Source organism: Ctenocephalides felis, unplaced genomic scaffold, assembly GCF_003426905.1.
Source record: "Ctenocephalides felis isolate EL2017-DRISC unplaced genomic scaffold, ASM342690v1 CF-g0.4_SCAFFOLD_01886, whole genome shotgun sequence".
NCBI classification, from domain to species: Eukaryota; Metazoa; Arthropoda; class Insecta; order Siphonaptera; family Pulicidae; genus Ctenocephalides; species Ctenocephalides felis.
The window spans coordinates 6,684,257-6,697,732 of record NW_020538040.1 but is presented as its reverse complement, the minus strand read 5'-3'; the positions used below and the strand labels follow the sequence as shown (position 1 = coordinate 6,697,732).

The following is a 13,476-nucleotide window of genomic DNA, read 5'->3' as shown; positions in this document are numbered from 1 at the left end:
GCAAGTGGAGAGTTCGGGAAGAGGTCACACAGTTTGAATTCTTTGGCTGGTTCTGAAGGATATGCTGTAAGAAGGATTATTAATATCAAATATAAAAATTTAATATGATTTAGTTTGTGTCTTCAAAATTATTTTTTGAGATACTTATGTTTTTAACAAATATTAGATTTTTGAGAAAAAGTCGAGAAGTTTTTCTGACGCAATGTCAGATTGGTGATCTTGTTTTTTTTAAATTAATTTGTGATTTGTTTAAAAGTTTTGATTTTTTTCTGAACTGCTTCCGGTTTGGTTTTTTTTTAAGTTCTTGATTTTTTTTATAAATCTTGGATCATTCCTGTAAAGTTTCGAGTATTTTTTTTAAGTTTCGATTGCTTTCTCAAAGTTTATATTGTTGTTCTAAGGTTTATTTCTAAATTTTTTCTCCAGATTTTTTTCTAAATTTTCTATTCCTCTTCTCAAGTTTTGATTGTTCTTCTGAATCTTCGAGTGCTTTTCTCTAGAACAGTTTCGATATTTTTCTAAATATTCGATTGACCTTCTAACTTTTGAATTACTTTTCCTAAAGTTTTCAAAGCTCTTTTAATGTTTCGGCTGTTTTTTTTTATAAAGTTCAAGACGATTGTTCTTTGTTTTTTAATAAGTTGATTCTGTTTTTTTTTTAAACAAGGCTTTTTTATTAAATTACGTCTGTTTTATTTTATTTTAAGTTCAGATTGTTTTTCTTAAGTTAACTCTATTTTTTAAAGTTGAGTCTGTTTTTTCTAAAGCGACGACCGTTTTTTCAAGTGAGACTTTTATAAAAATTTTTGTTTATTTTTATAATTTTGCGAATGTTTTTTTTTATAAAGTTGCGACCGAAAATTTTTTGAAAATTGCGACTGCTTTTTGAAAATTGCGACTGTTTCTTTAATATTGCGAATGTTTTGTGAAAGTTACGATTGTTTTGTGAAAATTGCGACTGTTTTGTGAAAGTTGCGACTGTTTTTTCAAACTTACGACTGTATTTTAAAAGTTGCGACTACATTTTAAATGTTGCATCTGTATTTTAAAAGCTGCGACAATTTTGTGGTTTTGAAGTAGCGACTGTATTTTGACAGTTTCTTTATTTTTTTAAATTTCGACTGTATTTTGAACATCTCGATTGTTTTTCTTTATTTTTCACTATTTTTTAGATTTCCACTATATTTTCAAAGTTTCGACTGTGTTTTGAGAGTTTCAGCTGTGTTTCAAAACTTTCAAATGTTTAGAAAGTTTCAGCTGTTTTCTCTATTGCCTACTATTTTTTTACGTTCCAACTGTTTTATTAATACCCACTATTTTTTTGGTTCCCACTATTTTTTTTGAAGGTTCAACTGGTTTACGAAAGTTTCAACTATTTTTCGAAAGTTCCCACATTTTTTAAGATTATACTGTTCTAAGTTTCAACTGTAAATTTAAATGCCAACTGTTTTTTAAGTTTCAATTCTTTGTTTTTAAAAGTTACGACTTTTTTGAAAGATTTGACTGTTTTTAGGTTACAATTTTTTTTGAATTGCTACTGTTTTTTATTCAGTTCTTATAAAGTTTTTATTATATTTTTCACAGTTTTTTGTTGCCAATTTTTTTTAGGTTTTCAGAGTTTTTTTTCAATTGTCTCTGCTGTTTTGAATTTCGCCTGATTTTTTTTCATTTTCACTGATTTTTTTTAACTTCCCGAAAGAGGAAGTTTATGTTTTCATCAAAAAATCTGATTCGCTAATTATGTTTTCTCGACGTTTCAAGTCTTTCTGAATCGAATGAGACCAAATTTGGAAAAAGTTTGTGTGTGTGTCTTGTCGATTTTTAAGAGTCTTTTTTTGGCAATAGATATCATGGTCTTATGAAACATACTAAAATGTTACGGCCCTACGACAAATACGTTCAATATTAAGAATTCATCAAAGTTTGAGAAAGTATTATAGTCGAAATTTGTGTCAAAACTTGCTTTTGTGATGTGATGAGTCAAACATTATCAAATCATTAAAATTTAAATATATTGAACTACAATTTTAGGGCATACAAGCACGTGTCTGTGCAAAATAATTAATATAATTACAGTTAATTTAAATGTGTTTGAGAAAATTCTATTAGAAATCGCAATGTTTAGTTTTAATTGAAAGCGATAACTTCATTTTTGAAATAAACAGTTGACAATTTTATCTAAATATCTAAATTTTAAATTCGATTAAGTCAATTTTTGCTCATTTCGGGAAGTTCATGCAACTTGCTTTAAGGCTAAATGTCACTTTCAACTAGTTTAAGTTTATTGCCTTAATTACATAATCTATCTGGATTAATTAGATGAAATTTACTGTATTATTGTTATAAATATAATGCTTTTTGTATGCTTCAAAATAATTTTTAGTTTTGCTTAGTAGTGTTTTCTAAAAATAAATTCAATCCGCTTCATATTCAATTTAATTCCTGTTCAAGTTCATAAAGTATTTTCATCCGTTCGATCGATTATTTTTAACCGACGATGAAATCATCGCCAAAACAAAACTTAATTTATAACAGTTGTTTTTGGCGATTGATTTATTACTACATTACTACACCTACACCTTAATCAACCAATACGATCTGATCTGGAGTTGATTTAAATTTATTGTTTTAAAATTCGCAAACGGCTTTTGCCAAAAAAAACTTCAAGTTCATCTAATAAAACATTATACAGAGTCGGGACATAAATAATGCTTTTTTTAAATAAAGATATACCCATTTCCGTCGGAAATAAACTACTCATAATCAGGTATAAAAATAGGATTACTGAACATCCTAGTTGTTAGATCAAATTTATAACAGAAAATTTTAAAAGTGCTTTATAACTTATTTAAATTTGCTAATAAGTAAAACTTGCCACTGAAGAGTCGCATCGTGAGAAGTAGTACTCAGTTTTAATCATTTTAAAAACAGTTGATTCAATATAATATGCTGATAAATAATTATACAAAAAATGAAAATAAAGTTTTTTTTTGTAATATTGATGAAATATTCAAAAATGATATAAAGTATATTTATGCTAATGAATATGTTTTATTTAATATTTGTTGACTAAGAGTTAAAGTTGGCAAATTGAATAATACCATTATTGTAATTTATTGTTGTATCAAAAATACACTGCCGGATAATTTTTAATTTTTGCAGTCCATATGATTTAACTTCATTTTGCAAAAAATGAATATTTGCGCATTTTATTTTATTTTATTAATGTATATTTTATTAATTTTTCAGAGTGGTTCAGAAAGATCTAGCCGTTCACGATTGGGTTCGTCTACGTCACTGGTGGACGACAATGACGTCACCGAAAATGGAAGTGACGTCATTGATTACAAAGCCCTGTGGGAGAGCGCAAAGTAAATATAAACATTGCCAATTTCTTTTCATAAAAAACATTATAATTTATACAGTAATTAGACTTATAGTATTTATTCTCATTTTAGTGATCAGATTTTAAATTTTGATTTATATAGATTTATTTACAAAACATAAATGATTTTCTATTAGATTTGTTCAACAATTTCCTTTTTAAATTATTGAGATTTGATTTATGAATGCTAACTTTCCTTACTAATAATCTTGCAGCTTGTCTATCTATCTATTCATCATCATTGTTATTATTACTATTATTTTTATTAATATTAATTAATTTTTATTTAATTTAAAGAGCTGACAATGAGAGGCTACAAGAGCAACTGAAGAAACGCAACGAGGAACTAAAAGATGCCAAAGCCACCATCGATCGAGTCACCAATGTAGTCAGTATACTTTTTTTTATTCTTTACTATTTACTAGTTAATGTAAAAATTAGTTGTATACATACATTTTATTATATCCCAAAAAAACTAAAGGTTCATAAAACCATTAATAACACTATTACGTAACTTAAACGGAACACTGACGTCACTAATGTAACTCGTTGTTTCGTTTCTGCTACGTTAACATGTTTTGTTTCGTTTCGAATACGTTGTGGTTTTGTTTTTGCTACGTTTTTAGTTTTCGAGTAAACTATGTGTCTATATGGGTCGTTCATGTATCTTTAATGCTACATATAAATATTATTCAATTTCCTGAAAATATAGAAGTTGTTTTGCTTATATATAATAATAATTAAGACCGTTAAGTTTTTATTTAGTAATTCTATTAAATATTTTCATTTCGAATATTCAAAATTAAAGCTTTCCAAATTTATTCATTTATTTTAATTAAAATAGTTAAACAATTAAATTTAAATTTGCTGATAAAACATACATTTTATAATTAATTTAATAAGTTAATAACACATTTCAGCTATTATGTTATACGTTAATACGGTTACTTTATTTTTATTCAAATAAATTACAAATTTTACATCATTTAGATACAATTAAAGTTGCAAAATTCAAATGACTACTTTTTGACTTACTCATCTTTATTATGACTTCTTTAGTGCTTGAAAATCATATCGTCATTTTTATGAAACATTTATGAAACAAGGGCAACATAGCTGCCACGTAACAAAGTGATATCGATTTAGCTTTATAATCATACGTAACAACCACGTTTTCTCAATGTCATCTAAGTTTTATATGTGCTCTTAATATTTCTTTTAAATTTCTTACATGAGTTATGTATTTTTATGTTATATAAATATTATTTCTGATTTATAAATTATTTACTGATGTTTTTTTTATTTTTCAGACAAACAAAGGCGCCTTATCGGAATTAGAAAAACGTGAAAAGCGCGCGATGGAGAGAAAGTTGTCAGAAATGGAAGAGGAACTTAAAGTAAGTAATTTCTTATATTTTTTTATTTTTTCATTTCATGTTAATTTATTGTTTATTCGATTATTATTTATGTCGTGTTAATAAAATAGTAGTATAAACATCAACTAACAACAAACAAAAAGAATTTCGAAAGAAGTTTTTCCAGAGAGAATAATATGGTTTTGAACAAAACGATATTAAAAAAAGATATTTGACTTTTAAAAGAAACACTCTTATTTTTATCATAAGGTTTCGGATCAAAATCTTTTATTTTTATTCTAGGTTTTGAGTAAAAAAATATTATTTTAGTAATTGCTAATGCACATGCTGTTCGAGTTATTTTTTTTTATAAGCATATATCTTAATATTGCATATTTATTTTATATATTAAAAAATTTTGGCTCAATTAATCGACAATAATTAATAAATCCGCTTTGTAAAAAAATTTTAAAAAATCAGATAAAAATTAGAAGATATATATACTAGAATTTACATATATATTTAGGTTTTGTTAAATTATTATAGTAAAAAATTCAGTTAATAGATAGATTTTTGGGCACGTAATACTAGTTCAATTAAATTAAACATAAAACTAAAATCAATAAATAAAAAAATTGTACATATCTCTTCGAATTTGTTATACAAAATATTTATGTAACAAATTAGAAGATATATTGGAACTTTACGATTTTTTTTACTGATCTTAGTTTTATATGAATTGATTGGGAATTAAATTTGTTCAATATAAAAAAAAATATTTACACATTTTCAAGTCAACAATTAAGCAGAGAATTTTAATATTTAGCGATTTTATTTTTGTTAATTGATCTCTAAAATTAGAATGCACTGGATATTGGAAATTAGTTTCAATGTTAAAAAAATGATGTAGATGATATTTATATTTATGAATTTTATTTTCGTTAATTGAACAAATAATATATTCAGGTTTATAAAACATTAAAAAATTTAGTAAAACAAATATTGCATTGATTTCTGGCACATAATATTGGTTCTGTTAAACACGTTTTATTAATTTGAACAAGGGCATTTCCATAAAATAGATTTTATTTTCATTCATTAATTTTTAAATCAATTTTATAAAGTTTTAAACAAAAAACTTTGATTTTTGAAGCATAATATTTGTTAAATTAAATTTACTTTATATAACAAAATATAATTCGTAGCTATTTAGAACATTGATTCTTGATAATATCGGTTCAGTTTTGATAAATTTGTTTTATATAAAAAAATATAATTGTAGAAGATATTATTATTAATCAAAAACTTACAATTTGTAAAGGACTTTATTTAAACCAAACGTTTTTATATTAATCTATATTTATTTTAAAAAAATAATTTGTGGTACATATTCATTTATTTATTTAATTTATTTTCCTTAATTTAATTTACAACACAATTAATTTCATAAAATGATAAACAATTTAGTAAAAATATATAGAACAATGATTCTTGCTGCATAATATCAGTTCATTGAAATTATAATTTTAGAAGATATTAGAAATAATTTACAATTTTTGGATAAATAATTGATCTATATAGGAATAAAATTTAAACAATTTAATGAAATATTTAATAAATTAATTGAATTAGAGATTAAATTTATTTTATATAGAAAAATACAATTAAACTTCCAAATCAAGTAATTTTTTTATTGAGGGATTTTATTTTCGTTTAAATTCATTAGAGATTAAATTTTATAAAATTTAAATAATTTTTAAAAAATTCTGCTAAATAAAATTTTTTGAATTTTTTTTTTTGTACAAAAAATATAGTTAGATAATTTACGTGAAATTATTTCTAACTTTTAATTACATATTAGAGTAAAAAGTGTATCAAGCGATTTTTTTTGTTTTCTAAAATAATTTTTTCAAAAATTTGTAAAAGAATAAGAATAATTTCAGGCCGATTTGATTAAAAAATGTCCATTATAAGTTTTTTTTGTACTTTGATGGAAACAAAAATTTATTCACCTCGCTCGTCTTTACAAGAACTCATGTTGTTCGAATTAAAGTTTTTTAATAAAGCACTTTAATCAAAATCATAATAAAAACACGTATGGCATAATATTTAATTAATATAATATAATATCCAATCACTAAAAAAAATTTAAAAATCATTTGCATTCATCGTTCAACACACAACGCGCAAATTTTCATCGTCTCCATAAGTATGAAAGGCTACAAAATAAATTTTATAATAAACTAATTTTATTTAAAAAAAATATAGAAATAGCTATCTATATATAATTTAAAGCTTAGTCATTTATTTACTTTCGGACCGATTCTGTCGCACAACAGACTAATGTTATGGCAAGGCCATGTTATGAAGAACTTTTAATACTGAATATTGACAAAAGCCATGCGCTTGCCGTGCAGTCAGGCGTATTTCTCAGGTTGTCACATAGAAAATTGAACCTAGAAACCGCACAAATGTCACACAAACGATGTTAGATAACAGGGTCTTTCTGACTCAAGTTCATAACATAGGAGTGATGTTGCAGTTTATGTGTAAAACGCCTGAATGCACAGCAAATACATGATATTTTGACTATATTCAGTATGATTTAGTAGCATAATGTAAGGAACATGGCCTTGCCATAACATTGGCCAAAAAATTATTTAAACTTATCATAATTTTCTTTGTCCCATCGTCGAATATAAAAGTTTACGTACAACATATATTATATGCAAATACTGAAAAAAAATATTTAAAAAAAACATAGACAAGTTTGAATCTTAGTCAATCTATTTATTTCAAATTTGTAGCAATTGCAAAAATTGAAACACGAAAATGAACGTTTGAGGGCTGAGAATCGAGCACTCACTCGTGTCGTCAGCAAACTTACAGCCAATGCTAATAAATAGGTAAATCAATTGATTCATAGCTGATTTTTGTTAATAGAATGATTATTTTATTAAATCAATCAAATTGGTTTGATGCTCTATAATTATTTGCTTGCAGCTCGATTGATGGTTGCAACTGAATCTTACAATTAGTCATAGTCTTTATACTGCATTGACTGCTAGTCAGGCGTAATATAAGTGCTCAAACATTGAAGACACTGTGACGTCACACGTCTGAGCGAACAATGCCGACGACAATCGCGGACTCTCCCGATTGATTAAATGTCACAAGTCATATGTTTTATTTTAACAATATAACGGCAATAGTGATGGTAATAATTTTGTAAGAAATTGTAATAATAATATTTTCCTTGTGAAACAAATGTACATAAAATCGTATACACCTGTTAAAATCGTTTTATATTTTATGAGGTCTATGTTAGGCATTTTATTTTTATTTTTATTACGTAACATATGACATATGGCATTTGATCCATCGGGAGAATCCGCGATTGTCGTCGGCAATGTTCGCTCAGACATGTGACGTCACAGGCTCCTTCTAGCAGTCCTTGTAGTGTAATGTCTATGATCTTAGTCTTTAGGGCTTGACGTTTGCACTAATCGAGGAAATGATTTTATGTTTTGTTTTTTTTTTTATATAATCAATATTAATCACAACGCACGCATGGATTGATTGATACATTTTTAATCACAATCACAACTCATAATAATTTTGGTTTGATTTTTATTTATTCTGAATGTCTGAAGTTTTTTTTAAAAAATTTCATATTTTTCGCAAATGGCATGTCGCATTTTTTAAACAATTATATATGTTTTCTTCTTTAAGATTTATATTTAAAAAAAGCGCTCGAATTTTTGCGTTCAGTTTGATGTTTTTTTTGTTTGTTGAAAGTTGATGTTTTTGTGTTTTGAATATGCTTATTTTTTCTTGTGTGTTAAATATATATTTGAAAAAATGTTTTAACAGAGCCCATTCGTCGAAATAAAAAAATAAGTTAAGAAATAATAATTTTCTTTATCATACGTTTCGACACTTGATGTGTATCGTCACTCAGTGATCATTATGTCAAAAGCAAGAGCCTTATACATTGTAATAAAATTAATTTTTTGACGGAATTTTAACAATTTTGAACAACATATTTTTAGCCTGTATAAAAATAACTTAAAATACGTTTCGTTTAAATTTACATTCGATTTTTTTATTTATTCCAAAGTTTTTTAAATTATTAATAGATCTAATAAGATGTAAGTTACGGAATTATTATTGTTATTACAATTTTCTGCTTGAAGATCGATTATGTGAATACAACTTCTAATTTCTTTTATTTCTCGCTTTTTTTTGTTTCATTTTATATTTTCTATAAATTACTTTTCTTTTCTGGTCCTTTTTTCCCAAATCCTGTACCTTATTGTTTGATTTTTTAGTGAATATATAAAAAACAATTTCTAAATAAACTGGGTGTACGTGACACTTTGCCTCAAGGCAAGTTGCATGCAATTCCCGAGGTGTGTAAATATTCAATCATCAATAGGAATTGGAATTCAAGACGCAGTTCCATATCCCAGACCTTAACGTTTTTTATAATTAAACTACTTCTCGTAAGCTTATAATATTTTAGTATGTCCGTCTTAAACCATTTTATGTCAATTTTCATTAAAATTGTCATATCGTTTCATTTTTCAATAGTTACAAAAAAACGTCCTGGCCGATTTTTACCAAAACCCGAAGCACGACTCCTAACTGATAAATGTCTAGATTTGAATTTTTAAAATTGATTCAGAATTGTACATTTTTTTGATGATTTCAAAGGAATGGTCAGGCCGATCGTCGCACAAAACTGAGAAACAATAGTCCCCATCGAATGGCTTTCAAATTTTTGAAATCGGTCCAGCCGTTTTTGAGAAAACGTTGATGAAAGGCCAAATCGGTTCACATACAAACACGTAGTTTTTTTAATTTTTTGAAGAAAAAGTTTGTCTTGATGTCAGTAAGACTGCTAATTTTACATTTTCTATATTTTAAGTCATTCCGAATAGTTTGATACTAATTTTTGTGTGCATACTCCGATTCTATCAATTTTAAGTCATTTGTGAGAATTCAAATACTGTTCGACAGATATAAATTGGGAATTGTTCAGATTGGTAAAAAATTAGCTGGGTCGTTTTTTTGTAAAAAAATCTATTGACTGACAACAAACCAAAAATTGGCAAAAAAGGTATTTATTTATTGCAAAGGGTAAAACAATTTCAATTTTGCATTTGAAAATATCTATTTATATTTATAAAACTTCTATAGTCCAAAATATCTATTAGCCAACACAGCATGTCGTGATTCCAATTTATCTTTTATCCAGGGTCCCAGAATTCAACGTCAAGTATTGATAGAACAAAAAAATAGAAAACGAAATATCTCACGTTGTTTGAGCTTTTAAATGCAACCTAGTGCTTTGGTGAAATATGACCATTTTTTGGTTCACGTGGTTAATTTTTATCATTTTTGTTCATTTTAATTTTGGACAAAACGTAACCGTTAATAACATTTCTAGAATCACAGTCAAAAATTCAAATTCAAATCACACAATTGCTCCGAATTTTCTAGAATTAAATTAATTTTTTTTTTCATTTTGTAGAACTATGAATTAAAATTCTCAAAATTGGTCGACTTTAAAGCTTTTTCAAGAAAAGTACTAAAGTGTACTTCAAAGTTTCAAAAAATCGAGTAAAAAAATAAAAAGTCTGAAATTCAGACTTTTGCGCGTAAAAAATAGCTTTTAAACTGGTTGTGAGTTAAATGCACTAGAAAAAATCGTGAATTTTTAGGTTCTATTAAGTATTCTATTAACAATTAAGTATTTTACCATTTTACAATCCTGATTAAACGCGCCAACTTTTGATAAAATTTTCCAACATACTTTAGTACATTTTTTAAAGAGAGTAAAAAAAAGTGCACTAGCAAAAATCGTGTCATTTTTAGGTTCTTATTTTTTCACTCGATTGTTTTATTATGAAGCTATCAAATCTTTTACTATTCTATAATCCTGACTTAAATGCGTTAAAAAATAAAACTTGTCAACATACTTCAGTACATTTTTTTTAAAGTGAGTAGAATGCACTAGCAAAAATCGTGTCATTTTTAGGTTTTAATTTTGTAATTCGATTCGTTTATTCTGGAACTATCAAGTATTCTACTATTTTAAAGTCAATATTAAATGCGATATTTGATAAAATTTGCGAACATACTTCCGTGCATTTTTTTTAAGTAGACCCTGTTGAAGAGAAGCAATTTTAAAATTTTCATTAAAAAGTCTTATTTTTGCTCGTGGTCCTAGAAATGTTATTCACGGTTATGGATCCAAAGATAAATGGAAAAAATTTAAATGAAGTATTACCTGGGTGAGAGGGGGGTCTAGTAAGATATTACGTGTATTTATTTTTCACCTGAATTTTCAGAACAAATAAAAAAATTTACGAATTTTTCGTGAATTCGAAAAATTCGTACAAAAAATTTTGCATAACTAAAAATACACGTTATGTGTGGTGGGGGAGGGGGTTTTAATCTTAAATATCGCGACGTGTCCCCAAGAGGGAAGGCGGTTCCAAAATCTCAAAAAAATTGATCACGTGATTAATGGATGCCCCCTAACTACAATAATGAAAAAATGGTCATAATTTCACCAAAGCCTTATGAAAAATATTTTCTTTAAATTATTTCATGATAGCATCGGTCAATATCATCACCCAGTTTCGGCTTGACGTTGAGTTCTGTGACATCCTGTTGCTAAATTTTAGTTCTACTCAAGTTTACTATATCCACCTATCGAGTCCACGTAATATGCCTCAAAACAAAATGCCACTTACACCTAGTTTAATTAACTACAATCAGTAGCATCTTTGCCTCATTCCTACTCCAAAATCTTCCAAAACAATTCACCAATTTATTTTCTAAACTAGTGGGACAAATATCTGGTAAAATAGATTATAACATACCGTTGTTATGGCAAGGCTTTCTTGATACTATAAACAACCAAAATGCTAAGTTTTTGTTTTTTGTTTTTTGTTTGTGTGTTTTCTAGGTTAGGTTTTATTTCAAAACAAAGTACATAGCATTTTGACAGTTTTTAGTAACAAGAAAGAACATAGACCTTACACTACATGGACAGCGTTCATATAATTGACATCGTATTATTATAATAAAACATATGAAAAATGACATTTAGTCAATCGGAAGAGTCCGCGACTGTCGTCGGCAATGTTTGCTCAGACATGTGACGTTACATACCCTTATAGCTTTTGACATTTTATAAAATGTAAAACATATGAGGACTAGCAGTCCATATAAAGGAGCATAACATAGCGTTGCCATTTAAAGGAGCATAACATAGCGTAGATAAAGGAGCATAGCATAGCGTTGCCATAGAAACGAGATGTTACGGTCTATTTTACCAGAGATTCGAACCCTAAACATACCTTTACCGGCCATTATGTCTTTTTCACCAATTTTCAACTAAAACTATTCCTAAATCTATTTTCTATAACTATAACCTACTTTTTTTTCTCTCCTGCAGCACTTGGAACTGCTGAAAACTGAAAACCAGAGACTCAAAGACGAGAACGGCGCCCTCATAAGGGTCATTAGTAAACTATCGAAATAATAACTAATTAATTAACTAAAATTAATTAATTTAGTAATTGAACTATTATTTTATATTATCGACTACTACTATTCTTACTACTATATTATTATTACATTTTAATAATTATTTTTATTATCAAGTACTACAACAATATTATTATTATTATTATCATTGTCGTATGTGTAAATAGTTTAATATTTTAGTCAATTAAGGACCTATTATTATTATTATTATATAATCTATTATATGGTAAGTGTGGTGTGTGATGAGACTTGGAATGAAATTGGAATTTGATTTAAATGGATAACAAACACCTCCGTACTGGATTATTTTTATACATTTTAGGTTTGTTCCGTGTGACTATTGCTATTTTCAACTGTCAACGGCAGACATTTTGTTACTGTCACACGGAACACACCGTTTGTTTATGTCCTTCGACTTGAGATTTTTCGAATTTCTCGTTCAGGAACGTTTTTATATTTAATATAAATTTAAATCTGGCAGAGTTTTAAAATTGCTTGATCAAAAATTAAGTTAAGTTTTTATTGCACAAGGCAATGTGTAGGTCATCGGTACGATGTTTAATGTATTTATTTTTAAATGACAATTATTTTCGAATATACATATATTATTATATATTGAGTTTATGATAAGTCAATGATAATTTTAGTTTATTTTTTTGTTCAATAAATGTACAGTTTAAATACGTTTTGTTTCTTTTAGTTTCTATAAGTTTATGATTTTATTTTACATTTGATAATTAGAATTTTAATGAATATATTATTTATGTTTTTTTATTTGAAAACTCATCAATATGTATGTAAAATACTCAATAACATAGCGTTGTCATTCTTCGAAAAAGATAAATTAGTCGATGTTAAAACCGTTTACATCAACTAGTTACAGAAGACATTCATAGATGGCGCGGCAAGAATTATGGGCTTTTGTACTAAAAACGATCTGTAAGAGTACCGCGTTACAAAAAAACTACCGACAATACCAAAACTGGTATGAACGCGTTACAAAATGTTCATTTTGTAAAAGATGAAACTTTTTACTACAACAACTAGTTACTAAAGTCATTCATAGATGGCGAGGTAAGGCTTATGACGAAAACCATGTTATAGGAAGTACTGTGTTATAGGGATCACGATGTTATCGGAAAATTGACCGTATTTTATTTCGATTTCAGTTTT

The 13,476-nt window shown here is 26.8% G+C and overlaps 1 protein-coding gene across 1 annotated transcript in view; it reads left to right on the top strand.

Annotated features, from left to right (window-relative positions):
• The window catches only part of LOC113378618 (protein phosphatase 1 regulatory subunit 12B-like), a 13,303-nt gene extending 1,035 nt beyond the window's left edge, over window positions 1–12,268 (top strand). The window contains exons 2-7 of the mRNA XM_026619165.1: window positions 6–66; window positions 3,250–3,371; window positions 3,683–3,773; window positions 4,696–4,782; window positions 7,548–7,646; window positions 12,212–12,268. Coding sequence (XP_026474950.1) covers window positions 6–66; window positions 3,250–3,371; window positions 3,683–3,773; window positions 4,696–4,782; window positions 7,548–7,646 — 460 coding nt within the window. The 3' untranslated portion in view covers window positions 12,212–12,268. The remainder of the gene's footprint in view (window positions 1–5; window positions 67–3,249; window positions 3,372–3,682; window positions 3,774–4,695; window positions 4,783–7,547; window positions 7,647–12,211) is intronic.
• The last annotated feature ends 1,208 nt before the right edge of the window (window positions 12,269–13,476 follow it).